This window comes from Tursiops truncatus, chromosome 3 (assembly GCF_011762595.2).
Source record: "Tursiops truncatus isolate mTurTru1 chromosome 3, mTurTru1.mat.Y, whole genome shotgun sequence".
NCBI classification, from domain to species: Eukaryota; Metazoa; Chordata; class Mammalia; order Artiodactyla; family Delphinidae; genus Tursiops; species Tursiops truncatus.
Genome location: NC_047036.1, coordinates 164232225 through 164247036, shown reverse-complemented (window position 1 = coordinate 164247036; position 14812 = coordinate 164232225). Strand labels below are relative to the sequence as shown.

Sequence of the window (14812 nt, the reverse complement as noted above, 5' to 3'; positions counted from 1 at the left end):
GGGCGGGGCCGGGAGGGGCGGGGCCGGAACCGGCGAGGGGCGGGGCCTGGCGCGGGGCTTCCCGGCTCTGGGGCCTCCGATAAGGACCTCCAGGGGCTCGGCCGCGCCTGGCTCTGCGATAAGGCGGGCGGTGGAGGGGGTCGCGGGGCGCCGCAGGGAGGCGCGGCGTCAGGAGGTTACAGCGCAGCCACACGGGACTGGGGCTGGGGACCCAGGCTGGAGGCCGGGCTTGGGCGGGGCGTCCGGCTGTGTCACGCCCGCCTCCCTCCCGGGGCCAGGGCCGCTAAAATGGCGGCGGCGGCGGCGGTGACACCGTCCCGCACAGGGCCCGGGGGCCTGGTCGCCGTGCCGGGGGCCCACTAGCGCCTTCCTGGGCGCCCGCGTCCTGGCCGCGTCCTGGCCCCTGAGGCGCTCGAGCGCGGCCCCTGGGGCCCTCGGTCAGCCCTCCCGGCGCGCCCATGAACTCCGTGTCGCCGGCCGCAGCTCAGTACCGGAGCGGCAGCCAGGAGGACGCGCGCAGCCCCGAGGGCCGCAGGCCACGGCGCCCCCGAACCCCGGACCCCAACGGCCTGGGGCCCCCCGGAGCCAGCGGCCCCGCTCTTGCGTCGTCCGGGACCGGCCCGGGGGAGCCGGACGAAGTGGACAAGTTTAAAGCGAAGTTCCTGACAGCCTGGAACAACGTCAAGTACGGTGAGGAGGGGGCGGGCCCCGGTGTTGGGTTCTGAGGTGGGAGCGAGCTGAGGGTTCAGGCGGGCTGGGAACTTGGAGGTCGGTGGGAGTCAAGGAGAACCAGGCCCTGCACCTGTCAAGTATTCCACCCTTTGTTCCCCTCCCGTGAGTCACCTGTGGGTAGGTCCCCCGCCCTGCCCTGCCCAGAGCGGGCCGCTGGCTGGCAGGTCCAAAGGGGAATGTGTTTACACGCCTCAGTCGATTCCCCGTGTGACCTTGGGCAAGGTTTTCTGTTCCCTGTGCCTCCATTTTCCTCCTCTGTAAAATGGGTACAGTAATCAGACGTGCTTTGATTCATCCCGAATTAACGGCAGACATGCATGTGGCTGTTACTAGGGGCTCCGCCTCCATCCAGGAGAAGTGTAGCACGGATTCCCCAGAGCCTTCCCTGAGATAGGAACTAGGATATCCCCATCACACAGATGGGAGAATTTAAGCGCTGTTGCTGCCCTGTTAGGTTGCGTGTCTGCCAAGCAAGTGCTTCATCTTGCTGGACACTGCCCCATGTCTCCCCAGGTTGGGCAGTCAAAAGCCGGACCAGCTTTAGCAAGATCTCTAGCGTCCATCTCTGTGGCCGCCGCTACCGCTTCGAGGGCGAGGGTGAGCTGGTGGCCCCTGGCTAGGGTTGGAGGAGTCCCGCAGGGGTGTTTCTGGTGGCAACTGACAAGCCTGCTCTTGTAGGTGACATCCAGCGTTTCCAGCGGGACTTTGTATCTCGCCTATGGTTTACATACCGCCGGGACTTCCCACCTCTCGCCGGGGGCTGCCTGACCTCCGACTGTGGCTGGGGATGCATGTTACGGAGTGGGCAGATGATGCTAGCTCAGGGGCTGCTGCTGCACTTCCTGCCCAGAGGTGAGCGGTGGAGGGGGAAGGGCACAGTAGGAGCGTAGCGCCCACCACAGGTCAGCAGTGTTAGAACTGTTTGTAAACAGTTTAAAGTCGTGTTAGAATTGTGTGTAAAGTAAGCTTGTGGGGGGGCGGGGAGTGAGAGTTGTTTAGAAAATAAGTTGAAGGAATGTGAAAATTGTAGTTAAACACGGCATCTCTGGAGCAGTAGAGTTGTGTGTAAATCATGGATAGTGGGAACTGTGCCCCACCCCCCTACACCATCGCCATTTGACTCTTAACTCCATCCCTACCAGATTGGACGTGGTCCCTGGGCGCGGGCCTGGGTCCCCCTGAGCCATCGAGGTTGGCCTCTCCCAACCGGTACCGTGGGCCTGCCCACTGGATGCCTCCGCGCTGGGCCCAGGCTGCCCCTGAGCCAGAGCAGGAGCGCCGGCACCGGCAGATTGTATCCTGGTTCGCTGACCATCCCCGGGCCCCCTTCGGCCTACACCGGCTGGTGGAGCTTGGGCAGAGCTCGGGCAAGAAGGCGGGTGACTGGTATGGGCCGTCCCTGGTGGCGCACATACTGAGGTGAGGGCCGCTGCAGGGGACACGGGAGCTACTGGGTACCCCCAGGAGCTCAGGCCTTTCCTCCCATCCCCAGGAAAGCTGTGGAGAGCTGCTCAGAGGTCACCCGCCTGGTGGTGTACGTTTCTCAGGACTGCACAGGTAAGGGGCTGGGAGCCAAGGTCACAGGGTTCTCACCCTGAGCCAGTCACTACCTCAGCTCCCTCTTAGGACCCACATTCCTCAGATGCTGAAACAAGTTCTGCGGCAGAGGGACCCTTGGAAAGGATTCGAGGCCCACACTGGGTCGGGGTGCTCAGGATTCCTTCCCTCCCTCTGGAACCAGGAGAGGAGACGTCAGGGGCTTCTCCCTGAGTGATAGAATAAAAGACATAAGGAATTCCTCTCGCAGGTCCAACTCGCTCTTACTGTGTAAACAGGTCCAACATGTACGAAAGTTGGGTCTCTGCCTCACAGGGTTGTCATGAGGCTTAAGTGAGTCAGTGATAAAAGTAAAACCCTTAGGATAGTGCTTCTCACTTAGTAAGTATTCACTAAATCTTAGCTATTCTTGTTATTATTCCCTCGAAAACAGTTCAGGAGAGCCTTTTTCTTAGTCTGTTAGGGCTGCTGTAACAAAAATACCATAGACCAGGGACTTCCCTGGCGGTCCAGTGGTTAGGACTCGGCGCTTTCACTGCCGGGGCCCTGGTCGATCCCTGGTCAGGGACTAATATCCCACAAGCTGCGCGGCATGGCCAAAAAACCAAAACAGCACACAGAAAACCAGAGACTGGGTGGCTTGTGAACAACAGGGATTTATTTTTCATAATTCTGGAGGCTGGGAAGTCCAAGAACAAGGCACTGGCAGTTTTCGTGTCTGTTGGGAGCCCACTTCCTGGTTCATTTTGCTGTGACTTCAGGTAGCAAAAGGGGCAAGCGAGCTCTCTGGGGTGCCTTTTATAAGGGCAGTGATTTCACTCCTGACCTAATCCCCTCCCAAAGGCCCCACTTCCTAATTCCATCACCTTGTGGGGTAAGATTTCAACATAAGAATTTAGAGGGGGGCACAAGCATTCAGACCGTAGCAGCTGCCTCCGGAAAGGGTTGAATGCACTTTTCTGGGAGCCAGGAGGGGGCTCACATAGCCACAAGGGAGGAGGCGGGAGAGGAGAAACCAGCAGACGGGACTTGAGGAGGGACACACAGGAACTTTCAGCTGACTGGCGGATTGCTCAGCGCTCCCATTTCCATCTTAGAAACCCAGGCGCCGAGCGGGGAGGACTAGAGGCACTCTGGGCTGCGGGGAAGGCTCTCCAACTCCCCCTAGCTTTACACTGTTTGTCTCAGTCTCAGGACGTCAGTTGCCCTCTCTGTAAAATGGGGATGTCCACACCTGCCTGGAGGCCCTGGGATTGTCTGAGGGAGCTTGGGGTGGGGGGACACGGGAAAGGTGTTTTTCTGCCGATGACAGGAGTGTCATCCCAAGAGGTTGCTCAGGCAGGGTTGGTCCCCTGAGGATGGAGGACCATACTCTGAGGCTTGAAGGGCCGGAGAGAATGTGACCTGCTGCCCTGTCCTTCCAGTGTACAAGGCGGATGTGGCACGCCTGGTGGCCAGGCCAGACCCCACAGCTGAGTGGAAATCCGTGGTCATCCTGGTGCCAGTGCGGCTGGGTGGTGAGACTCTCAACCCCGTGTACGTGCCCTGCATGAAGGTAGGTTCTACCAGATTCTACCATGCCTCCCCCCAGGAGCCCTACAGACTTTTTCAGCTTGGGTTAGGTGTTTATGCTTCCTTCATCTCTTCATCGGTTTATCCAGTAGTTACGGAGCGCCAGTTATGTGCCAAGAACTGTCCCAGCTGCTGGGGATTCAGAGGTGAACAGGCAACAACTGATGCCCTCTGGGAACAGACGTTCTAATGGGGGAATAACAGGCAGTGTATGTGGAACCAAATTGACAGCTGTGGTGTTACAACTCGGACTCTAAAGGAACCAAAATTAACACGATGAGGGGCAGATGCGGGTGGCTGCACAGCCTAGGAAAGCCCCTCTCTAGCCAGAAGCAAGAGAGAAGCCAGAGGAGGAGTGTTCCGGGCAAAAGGAACAGCAAGGCTGGAAAGACCCTGATGTGTTTATACCCGGAATAAAGGCCAAAGATCCCTCCACAGCCCACAGGGCCCTGTACCATCTGCCCACACTCTCCAACTCACTTCATTCTGCTCCAGCCACACAGGCCTCTTCACTGTTCTCAGAAGACACCTGCCTCAGAGCCTTTGCACTTGCTGTTCCCATCACTTGGAGCACTCTTTCCCAAGATGCACTTTTTTTTTTTTTTAACATCTTTATTGGAGTATAATTGCTTTACAATGGTGTTAGTTTCTGGTCTATAACAAAGTGAATCAGCTATACGTATCCCAAGATGCACTCTTAACTCTCTTAACTCTTTGCTAAAACGTCATCTCTCAGTGAGGCCTTTTCCTGATTCCCCTGTTTAAAATTGCGAAGCCTTCTTCCCGCCTTTATTCTTTCTCCAGTGTTACCGCCTTGTGACACGTAACTTGCTCATCTTGTTCCTTGTTCTCCCGCACTAGAACATCAGCTGCATAAGGGCAGGGTGTTGTCTATCTTGGTCACTGCTACCCCCCAGGGCCCAGCACAGGCTTGGGTTTGCACACATTGGGCCTTTGCTATGCATCTGTTGACAGTGCTTACAATGCTCACTGACGGCACCTGCTGTGGGTCCTTACCTTCACCCACTTTCTTCCCTGCAGGAGCTCCTGCGTTCAGAGCTGTGCCTTGGCATCATGGGGGGCAAGCCACGCCACTCGCTGTACTTCATTGGCTATCAGGGTAGGCCCACCCCATCCTGCTTCATCCCATCCCACCTTACCCTCTTCCACCCCTGCTCACGCTTCCTCCCCTGCAGATGACTTCCTCCTCTACCTGGACCCTCACTACTGCCAGCCCACTGTGGATGTCAGCCAGGCTGACTTCCCCCTAGAGGTGAGCTGGGATCCCCAGGGTGGGGTTGGAGGCCTGTGGTGGGTTCCCCCCGAGCCTCCCTTGTTTGTCTGCCCCAGTCCTTCCATTGCACCTCACCCCGCAAGATGGCCTTTGCCAAGATGGACCCGAGCTGTACTGTGGGGTTCTATGCTGGAGACAGGAAGGAGTTTGAGACGCTCTGCTCAGAGCTGACCAGGGTGAGCAAGGCATGCTGGAGGGTGGGAGGCAAAGGGCAGGGCAAGGGTAGAAGAGGAACAGAGGCTTTGAGGCCAGCAGACCTGGCAAGGCCACGTCCAGGCTATGTTGTTAAGATTATTATCCTGACCACAAGCTGCAAAAGCCCAGCTCTAATTAGAGCAAAAAGAGGCATGAAATGAAAAATTTAAGTGGACAGCTGCTTCCAGGGGGTCAAGTGGTAGGACCCTGCCATGTGCTCATCACTGAGCCAATCACTATAGCCAGGGCACAGAAGGTGCTGATTGGCTGGCCTGCATCACTGCCCTGGAGGGATGGGAGTTGAGTTCAGGAAGCACCTGATAAATGTGCCTGTTAAGATAATTACACCTACTAGGATAATTCACATGGCTTGGGGACTGAGCTCTTCTCTCTCCGCCCACCAGGTCCTCAGCTCCTCCTCAGCCACAGAGCGATACCCCATGTTCACCCTGGTTGAGGGCCATGCTCAGGACCACAGCCTGGACGACCTCTGCTCCCAGCCCTCCCAACCCACACTGCGGCTCCCTCGCACAGGGCGGCTCCTCAAGGCTAAACGCCCAAGCTCTGAGGACTTTGTGTTTTTATAAAGGGAGGGGATGAGGGAGAAGACACGACCCTATTTATTTTTTTATTTATGTCACTCTGGGTGTGGGAGCTTGAACTCCCCTCCCTGACAAGTGCAGCTGAGAGCAGTCCAGGAAGCCTCCGGGCCGCGGCCATTCAGCCAGGAACAGAGCCCGCACACCTGCCTCCCACCAGCTGGGCCCTCCTCACTGGGCAGGGAGGGAGGGCCCCCGGGCACCCACTCAGGGCCTGACTCAGTACTGTAGTTTGCACTGGACCGTCCATGCCCCTCACCGGTCCCAACGCCCCCATCCTGCCAAGGGCTGGTGGGAGGGAGGAGGGGCTGTGACCAATGGGGGCTAATAAAGCTGTTTGACTTGACCTTGGCTATGGCTGGGCCCAGCATGAGGGATGGGGCTCAGGGTATGTCTCGAGGTGAGGTTCCAAGTCATCCGGGGAAGCTTACTGAGTAGGCCTCAGCTTTCACATCTCTAAGATGGGAAGACTCCCTTGCCCACGGGTAGATGTGAGGGTCTATACAGTTGATAAGAGGGGGCTTGATTGAAGGGGAGGAGCCCCAAGGCCCCTGCAGGCTCCCTTGAGCTCAGGGGTGGCTCTTAGGCCCCTGTCGCTTCCTCCGTTGCCGGCCCAGCTGGCGGAAGTGCAGCCGTTTGGGGTTGAGGCCAAAGGCCTGCAGTCTCTGACGGCTGAACTCACATCCACCAAGTGTTACTGTGGGGCCCAGGAGACGTGCCTTCTTGCCCCTCTTCTGCCTCTGGGGGGCCGGTTTCTCAGCGGTTGTCGCAGGGGCTGCCTCTTCCTGTACTGGGGGGCTCTCAGGCTGGGGCCACTTCCCACAGGCCCCATCGGGTGCCAGCAGCTGCCCCTGTGGGCCAGCTTTGTCTCTCTGTGGCTTCCCTGTGGCTTCTGTGGGCATCTCTGTCCTGGAAGAGGAAGGTGTGGCTCAGCCCAGGCCAGTCACAGTTAGGCTTTCCATCCCCCATTTTTACAGATGTGAAAAGGAAAGGTTCAGAATTCGGGGGCCTGGACTTCCTTGGCGGTCCAGTGGTTAAGACTCTGTGCCTCCACTGCGGGGGGCACGGGTTCAGTCCCTCGTCGGGGAACTGAGATCCCACATGCCGCGTGGCGCGGCCAAAAATAAAAAAAAAATAAAACAATTCAGGGGCCTGCCTGGGACTCAAACGTGGGTCTAATGCAATACCAAGCTGGGATTTTTCTACTGAACTCTGAGGCTGGATTGTGTCACTGATAATTTTGATCGTTGAGCCTGGGCCTGCACTAAGCTCTTCACACAAATTAACTCATTTTAGCTTTCCATCAACTCCGTGAGCTTTTATCACTCCTCATTTATAGATCAGGAAATAACAGGCATAATAACAAGAGCTAATACCTATCCAGAACTTACTGTTTTAAGCACTGTGCGTGAATTAACTCACTTAACCCTCAAAAAAAAGAAAAACCCAACAAGAAGTGAGCCATCTTTATCCCCATTTTATAAATAAGGAAGCAGGCCCAGGGAGGGAAAGTGACTTGCCCAACGTCACACAGCTACAGCCCAGCCAGGACTTGACACCCAGGTATCAGAGAAGGGAAACCCCATTCCCAAGGTCATGTGACAGATGGCTGACAGAGCATGACTCAAACCTGGGCCTGGCAGGCTCCCAAGCCCACCCACCCCCTACAACCAGCAATACTTACTCCTCTGGGCAGAGTGACTTGAAGATCTGCCTCTTTTTCCATACGTTCTGGGCCTTCTGGCTGTACGCCCTCCTGTCCTGCAGCTCCTCCTGCTCCGACCTACAGGCCGCAGGGTGCTCTGGGAGTTGCCCATGCTTGCCTTCAGCCTGCCCGCCCCTCCCCCCCGGGGCACCTGGCCCAGCCCCACCCCGTCACCTGTACATGCAGGTCTTCTTCAGGGAGCACCATCGGTTCAGCTCCTTGTCATCGGCAGTGAGGATCTGCAAGGGCAGGGAGAGTGGGGTCCTGCTCGTAAGCCCCAGGGGGCCCTGACTCTTAAGCCTTAGTCACCTCATGGGTCAAAGCAGGGTAATGCCAGTTCCACCCAGCAGAAATGTCATGATGGTGAGAAAGAACTGATTTCTGCAGAGGCTAATTGATTTTTTTGTTGTTGGGGCATCAGATGGGTAAACTGAGGCTCAACGAGGGGATCCTTGCCCCAAGTCACATGGCCAGGAAGTGGCTACTCTCAGATTACAATTTGGGCCCTTGAGCCCTGACCTTATGCACTGTGGTCTCAGCAGCCTCAGACCAGGGCAGGGGTCTCCATGCCACTGACTGGGTTTGCTAATTACAGATGAGGCCCAGGTTCCTCACTTATGAGTTGGGCACCCCCTTAGAACCTACTGGAAGGTCATCAGGAAGATGAAGTGAATGCAGATGTTATAAGCTCAATAAACATCGTCTACTTTTACTGTCAAGCATCCGTAGCCATTGTGGCTAAGGCGCAAGTGACGTTCAAAGCATATTTTTTTCACATCCACATCCATGAGGTGGGGCTGCCATGAGGCCCATTTTACAGATGGGGAAACCCAGGCACAGAGGCTCTAGTCACATGTCCAAGGTAATACAGCTGGTGAGCGGCTGAGCCAGGATTTGAACCTGTGTCAAGTCTTAAGGGTCACCCTGCTGCCGATATACGGTAACAGAATTAAAACTAATATTTATTGGGGCCTGCTGTGGGCAAAGCACTGTCTGAGCCCCTGCCTCATAGAAACCTTTTGAGGCAGGTAATATTGTTAGTACTGTCATCAGCACTATTATTCCTGTTGTTTTCGAGATGAAAAAACAGGCCACGTCACAGCACAGATGGCTCCAGGCTCCCCCTTGCCTAGCGGGTGCCCCAGGGTCCCACCTCCTCGGTGCTGAGCCCGAAGTCGCAGGGCACCACCGTGCGGTACTTGAAGCGACAGGGCAGGTCATCGATGATGTCCTCGTAGTCCAGCTGGTAATACTCGTCCAGGTACTCCTCGAATGTCTTGTCCCCTGAGCGGGGACAGAGCCAGGCTGCCGGGGTGTGCCGGGCCCTGTGGAGCCCCTGCCTGCCCACGGCCGCCCACCCGGGCCTCACCAGGGTCAAACACAGGCTTCTCCTGCTCCACGGCTGCGGCGAAGGGCGACTTTCGCTTCTTCTTGCCCAACGAAGGAGACTTGCGCTGCTGCTTCTGAGGCTGGCTGGGGTCATAGTCGGCATCCATCTGCCGGGATGCGCAGGTCAGGCCTGCCCTTGCGGTCCTCGGGACCCTCTGAGGACCCCCAGATCCCCGCGCCCAGGGCACCTACATTGAAGTCGGGGTCCTCGCAGTGCGGCTCCTGCTGGCTCCAAGCTCCACTCTGCTCCGGCCCAGCCCACATGTCCCAGTTCCAGTCGTCTGATTCCAGAGGACAGGCAGGCAGGGATGGGCCGGGGGGTCATGTCAGGCCAAGCAGCCCCCGCCCCCAGCCCACTGCCCCAAGTGACCTCACCTTCAAGCCCTTCCTCTTCCTCAAACTGTGGCTTCTCCTCCTCCATGGTTCCGTAGTACTTGTCCCCGAAGCACTTCTGCAGGGTCGGGGCCGGGAGGGTGAGCAGGGCCCACTCCCCCCAGATGGCAGCACTCCTGCACCTTAAATGGCCTCGCAGCACCCCCCTCAGCTCCTGATGTCGGGGGAACCCTGTGTGTCTGGGCTCCTCCACACCCACTTTTGGCTCATCTTGCCCCCTTGACCCCCCTGCTGTCTGCCCCCTGTTCCACTGGCTGGCAAAGGCAGATATTGCTAACCGTGCCGTTTATAAGCACCTACTACATGCTGGACGCTGGGCTGCATCTCACTGTGTTCTCACAAGCTCCCCAAGAGACAGAAGCTACTGCCAAATACTGAGAAGCTGAAGCTCAGGACTGAGAAGCTTCTAGAAAGTGAAGGCTGAACGCTGACCACACAGCACCCACCCACTCCAGTTTTCACCTGGCCCACCTATGCATCCTTAGTCTCCTTCCTTGACCTCCCAGGCTTAGTCAGGAGCAGCTTTGCGGTGCCCGTGGTCCCCACTGCTCTCCCATCCAGCCCTCATCGCCTGTTCCAGTGGCCTGAAGCTGTGTTTCCCCAAATACAACAATAAACACTCACGGCTCAATAAATGAGTTTAAAGGAAATACCAGGACCCACAGTTCCTTGAGCATTTACCAAGTTAATTAACATTTAGTACTCCTCTCAGGCTATCTTTACAACAGCCCTGACATAAATGCTGCAGTTAGACCCACTTTATAGACAGAGACACAGGGTCAGAGAGGTCAAGTCACTTTTCTGAGGCCACACAGCAAGGAAGGGACTGCTGATTCCAGAGCCACACTCTGAGCACTCGGCTGCACAGCCGGGCTGGGGCTCTGGGGCCACACCTGCATGAGCTGGTCGTGCTGGGCGGGGTCAAAGTCGTCCTCGAGGTCCTGCTCCTCAAAGCCCAGTGTCTCGTTGCCTGTGACCTGCCGCAGCCTCTCCAGCTTGGCAAGAATCTCCTTCCTCTTCAGGTTCTTCAGCTGCTTGAGTTCCTCCTGCTTCCTCGCTTTCTCCTGCAGGCGGCAGTTCACAGGAGAGGGAGGGTATGGGCTCCCCACTGGCCCCTGCAGGCTGGGCCCCGCCTCCTCACAGCGCACCGCCCCAACAGACACTCACCCTCCTCTTTCGCTCCCGCGTCTCTTCCCTCCTCTCCTTCCTGCGCTCGTCCTTTTGGCGCACGGAGGATGTGATGTTCCGAGGATAGGTCTTGACCTGTGGGCAGCAGAGATGATTCCAGGCTCTCCCGGCCTGGACCCTGCGGGCCAGGTCCTCCCCGGTGCTGGCACTGGCCACCCACCGAGGCAGAGTCTGGCTCCTCGAAGCGGAAGTTGTACTTGTGCTCAAAGTCCTCCTGTTTCTTCAGAAACAGCTCACCCTCATCTGAGGAGTCGTCCACGGCCAGCTGGACCGGGGGGCCAGGGACCCTGAGGGATGAGATGGGATGGGACTGGGGGCGTCAGCCGAGCTCCTGCACTCCTGTGTACCAGCATATTAACTCATTTAATCCTCACAAGAACCCTCTGCTAGGGTGCCACCGTTACCCCCATTTACAGATGGGAAAACTGAGGCATAGAAATCCAGTGGCAGGGCCCCCTGGCTCCAGAGCCCACACTCTGCAGCTTTTCCTCAAGAAAGGCTAACTCTGGGGAATTCCCTGGTGGTCCAGTAGTTAAGACTCACACTTCCACTGCAGGGGCCACAGGTTCAATCCCTGGTTGGGGAACTAAGATCCTGCATGCCACACAGCGCAGCCAAAAAGAAAAAGAAAAGGGCTTCCCTGGTGGCGCAGTGGTTGAGAGTCCGCCTGCCGATGCACGGGACACGGGTTCGTGCCCTGGTCCGGGAAGATCCCACATGCCACGGAACGGCTGGGCCCGTGAGCCATGGCCACTGAGCCTGCGCGTCCGGAGCCTGGGCTCCGCAACAGGAGAGGCCACAACAGTGAGAGGCCCGCGTACCGCAAAAAAAAAAAAAAAGAAAAAGAAAAGAAAAGAAAAAGGCTAACTCTGCTACCATCTATGTGGAAAAGTGTAAACGCCTGGTGCCTTTTCCTTTCTGGCCAGTGCTGGCTCCAGGCCCCTGGGGGACATGGCTACTCACCCTTCTTCTCCTTCCTCCTCTTCCTCCTCATCTCCTTCCTCCTCGTAGCGTTTGTTGAGGATGTAATCCCGCAGGAAGCGCTCCCCCTCATCTAGCTCTGGGTTGTTCCAATATTCCTTGAGGTGAGTCTAGGGGTGAAGGGGGGGTAACAGGACCCGGATCAGGGACAGGGAAGGAGCACAGATACGGGCACCCAGTGGATTTGGTGACTGCAGCTTCACAGCCAGCCTAGGAAGTAGGTGGGCTAATCCTCATCTTATAGATGTAGACGCCGAGGCCCAGAGAGGGACACACCCCATCTTTAGAGAATGTGCTCCTGGCTACCGTCTCAAGGGCCGGTTTCCAGGGAAAGGTTGGATGGAAGCAGACCAGGTAGTTTAGTGGGTCAGTGACCATGAATGCGAACTCACCAGTTCTTTCAGGGTGTCGGGGTTCTGAATCTCCTTCTGCCCCTTCAGCCACTCGATGTAATCAGCATCCTCCTGGGCCTGGGGGGAAGGCCAGCGCTGAGGGTCTGTGGGAGCCCTGGGGCCCCCTCTCTGCCACCAGCCCCCATCTAGCTGGGCCCCAGCACCCACCTTCTCCTCTCTGCTTTTAGCACGTTTCTGCAGCAACCCGGAGCTACCTTCGCCGGCACTGTCCTCGTCCTCACTGTCCTCCACAAACGCCCGGAAGCTGCCCGTGCGAGAGAACAAGCCTCAGGATGGGTGGGCTGGCCCTGCCCGCTGCCCCAAGACAAGCCCTGTCTACTAATCCCTGAGCTCGTCCTGACAAGCCCAGAGCTGTGCTGTGACATAGAGCCCATGACCAACCCCATGTCACAGATGCAGAAACTGAGGCCCGGAGCTAGCAAGCGATGTGCCCAAGGGCACACAGCCATTAAGTGACAGAGCTGGATTTGAACCCAGGCCCGCCCAACCTCAGAGCCTCAACTCCTTTCCATCTGGCCACTCAGCCAGCCCCAGGGCTCACCTTTCCTTCAGCTGTTTCTGTTCTTCCACATAACTTTTCAATGAGGTCTGCTGCAGAGAGAGTGACATGGGCCTCAGGCCCAGCCCTGAGGCTTCAAGCGCCCCCAAGCCCCCCACCCAGCCTCCACCCCACTCACCTGAAGTCTCTGATTGGAGGCCTCCCCATCTGAATTCTCCTCATCAATATATTTGCTGTGTGAAGAAGGAAGAAGGCTTCAGAATAGACTCCCCATGGCCTGTCTGTCCCCATGGGGTAGGGGGCTGTTAAGAGCAACAGCTGGTGGAGGGGGCAGTGGGGTGCAGGCAGGCTCCTGCTCTCCAGGGTTCCCTCAACTCTAGTGAGTCACTGGCTTCTTCCCACCCCTGCCCCTAAGTGCCTGATGTGTCCACCTGCCCTGGGAAGGTGGGAGCAGAGGGGTCAGGCTTTCTCCTTACCCTCCCTTCTCCAAGATAACCTTCCTCTCGTAGTCCTTCAGGTACATGGGCTGCACCTTCTTTTGTTTCTCTTCAGCTGCTGGCTCCTCCTTACTGTCTGAGGACGATGCTGCGGGGACACCAGAAGACACCTGCCATCACCCACATCCACAAACCCCTTCCTCCCCCAGGCAGAGAGTAAGACTATGCTGGGCCAGAGTCAGACCCAGGTTTCAAATCCCCGAGCCACTAGTTCCCAGCTATCAGAGAGGCATCACACTTGCTACTACCTGGAAGTACCTGGCAGTGATCATTCAGTGAATAATTCACACTCAGAACAGGGCCAAGCACACAGCCGTTATTAATGACAACCTAAGACACTCTGCTAAGCGGTGTTTTTGTTTTGGTTTTTTTGCCTTGCCGCGTGGCATGCCGGATCTTAGTTCCCCCCACCAGGGATTGAACCCGTGCCCCCTGCAGTAGAAGAATGGAGTCTTAACCACTGGACTGCCAGGGAAGTCCCTTTGCTAATCAGTTTTGATGTGTGTGGAGATCCATTAAACAGTCACAACCGCCTATAAAGCAATGAGGAATCTGGGCCTCAGTAGAAGTAGCCCCAGACCTGTTCTCTGATAGAAGGTGGCATCTTTCTGATAGATGCGCGGATCCTTCTTCTTCAGTAAGGAGAGGGTCCTGTAAAAGTCACGCTCCTGCTGAGTGTCAAATTCCTAGGGCAGGAAAAGGGGTGGGGACAGACTTCAGAAAGGGGCCGTGATGGGGGCAGTAAGCAACAGGGGCAGGTGGGCTGAGAGTGTGTGGGAATTAGTGTGCATAGAGGAGTATATGTTAGGAGGAAGGAAGCGGGGGAATCCGGCTGGGTAGAGGCAGGTGGGGGTGGAGGGCTGGATCTGAATTGGGGGGAGTGGTCAATTAGGTGGAGAAAGGAGAGGGGCCCTCTTGGGGGTGGTCCACACATAGGTACCGGATATGAGACAGAGGAAGGTAGCAGGCAAGGGGATGGGTGGTACTTTCTGGTATCAACAAGGGATGGACAACCTAGGGGCAAGTGGGCAGAGGGCACATCAGAACAGAGAGGAAGGGCTGGACTGCTCAGTGAGGCTGGGAAGATCAGGGCTGATATGGGGAAAAGCTGGGTGCCGCATGTGGCAGAGGGATGCCCCAGTCTGGGGACAGAGGCAGACACGGAGAAACGGTTAAACTGTTAGGGACGAAAATGTGGACAGAGGGTTCACACCTCACAGATCAAGATGGGCAGGTAGATCCGAGGTAGGGGAGAGGAAGTAGGGGAGATCTGCCCACTCCCTGGGGATGGGAAGGGCGCTGTCTGTCCCTCATGGAAATGGGGGGTGGGAGATGGACGCTCCCGTACGGCGCGATGGGGTTGGAGGTTAGCCGCCCCCTATAAGTCGGGGCCGGGATGCGGTGTGGGGCTTGGACACCTCCTGCAAGTCCGGGAGGGAGGCGGGGAAGCTCACCACGCGCTCGTCGCCGGAGTCAGACTCGGAGCTGGAGTCGCCGCAGCTGTCCCTATCCCCATAGCGATCTTTCACTGTGGGGCACAGATGGGATCCCCCCCAGCTCAGGCTGGGGGAGCAGATCAACCCCCACTTCCCGACCGCCCTGCACGTGCCGGCGCCCAGCGCGCATGCGCCCCGCACTCACGCCGCTGCAGCTCCTCGCGCTCCCGGTAGCGGCCGTACCGCGCGGCGAATGCCGCGTTCACCCGCAGGGGTGACGACCCGCGCGGCTCCGGCATGGCGGCTCTACGATCCACTGCGCACGCGTGTGAAGAGGCTCCACCCCCCCAGGAGGCGGGGCT

At 57.5% G+C, this 14812-nt stretch overlaps 2 protein-coding genes across 6 annotated transcripts; one reads left to right on the top strand and one right to left on the bottom strand.

Moving 5' to 3' along the window:
• The first annotated feature begins 76 nt into the window (after positions 1-76).
• ATG4D (autophagy related 4D cysteine peptidase) lies at positions 77-6295 on the top strand. 4 transcript variants are annotated; one of them, XM_033854335.2, is made up of 10 exons: positions 80-690; positions 1246-1329; positions 1411-1584; positions 1875-2151; positions 2225-2289; positions 3714-3844; positions 4903-4981; positions 5058-5134; positions 5212-5331; positions 5755-6295. In XM_033854335.2, the coding sequence occupies exons 1-10, from the start codon at positions 459-461 to the stop codon at positions 5935-5937; spliced, it is 1422 nt and encodes a 473-aa protein (XP_033710226.1). In that variant the 5' UTR covers positions 80-458; the 3' UTR covers positions 5938-6295. The 4 variants fall into 4 exon arrangements, with proteins under 4 accessions (XP_033710229.1, XP_033710228.1, XP_033710230.1 ...); XM_033854338.2 differs by lacking the exon at positions 5212-5331 and having other exon boundaries at positions 77-690; XM_033854337.2 differs by lacking the exon at positions 1246-1329 and having other exon boundaries at positions 79-690.
• KRI1 (KRI1 homolog) lies at positions 5966-14802 on the bottom strand. 2 transcript variants are annotated; one of them, XM_033854332.2, is made up of 19 exons: positions 14656-14802; positions 14469-14542; positions 13595-13700; positions 12994-13102; positions 12696-12750; positions 12560-12609; positions 12166-12262; positions 11998-12075; positions 11588-11715; positions 10785-10911; positions 10604-10699; positions 10330-10500; positions 9419-9494; positions 9236-9324; positions 9024-9150; positions 8808-8938; positions 7829-7893; positions 7634-7732; positions 5966-6858 (listed from the first exon to the last, which is right to left on the bottom strand). In XM_033854332.2, the coding sequence occupies exons 1-19, from the start codon at positions 14747-14749 to the stop codon at positions 6519-6521; spliced, it is 2112 nt and encodes a 703-aa protein (XP_033710223.1). In that variant the 5' UTR covers positions 14750-14802; the 3' UTR covers positions 5966-6518. The 2 variants fall into 2 exon arrangements, with proteins under 2 accessions (XP_033710223.1, XP_033710225.1); XM_033854334.2 differs by having other exon boundaries at positions 12560-12606.
• Between the last annotated feature and the right edge of the window lie 10 nt (positions 14803-14812).

Bases quoted from the DNA above. Each gene is read 5' to 3' on its own strand.
- ATG4D (XM_033854335.2), top strand. From the start codon at position 459: ATGAACTCCGTGTCGCCGGCCGCAGCTCAGTACCGGAGCGGCAGCCAG. The intron at 2,290-3,713 runs GTAAGGGGCTGG...CTGTCCTTCCAG, and splicing joins CGTTTCTCAGGACTGCACAG to TGTACAAGGCGGATGTGGCA. The intron at 3,845-4,902 runs GTAGGTTCTACC...TCTTCCCTGCAG, and splicing joins TGTACGTGCCCTGCATGAAG to GAGCTCCTGCGTTCAGAGCT.
- KRI1 (XM_033854332.2), bottom strand. From the start codon at position 14,749: ATGCCGGAGCCGCGCGGGTCGTCACCCCTGCGGGTGAACGCGGCATTC. The intron at 14,543-14,655 runs GTGAGTGCGGGG...TGTGCCCCACAG, and splicing joins GCGCGAGGAGCTGCAGCGGC to TGAAAGATCGCTATGGGGAT. The intron at 12,263-12,559 runs GTGAGCCCTGGG...TCGCACGGGCAG, and splicing joins CAGAAACAGCTGAAGGAAAG to CTTCCGGGCGTTTGTGGAGG.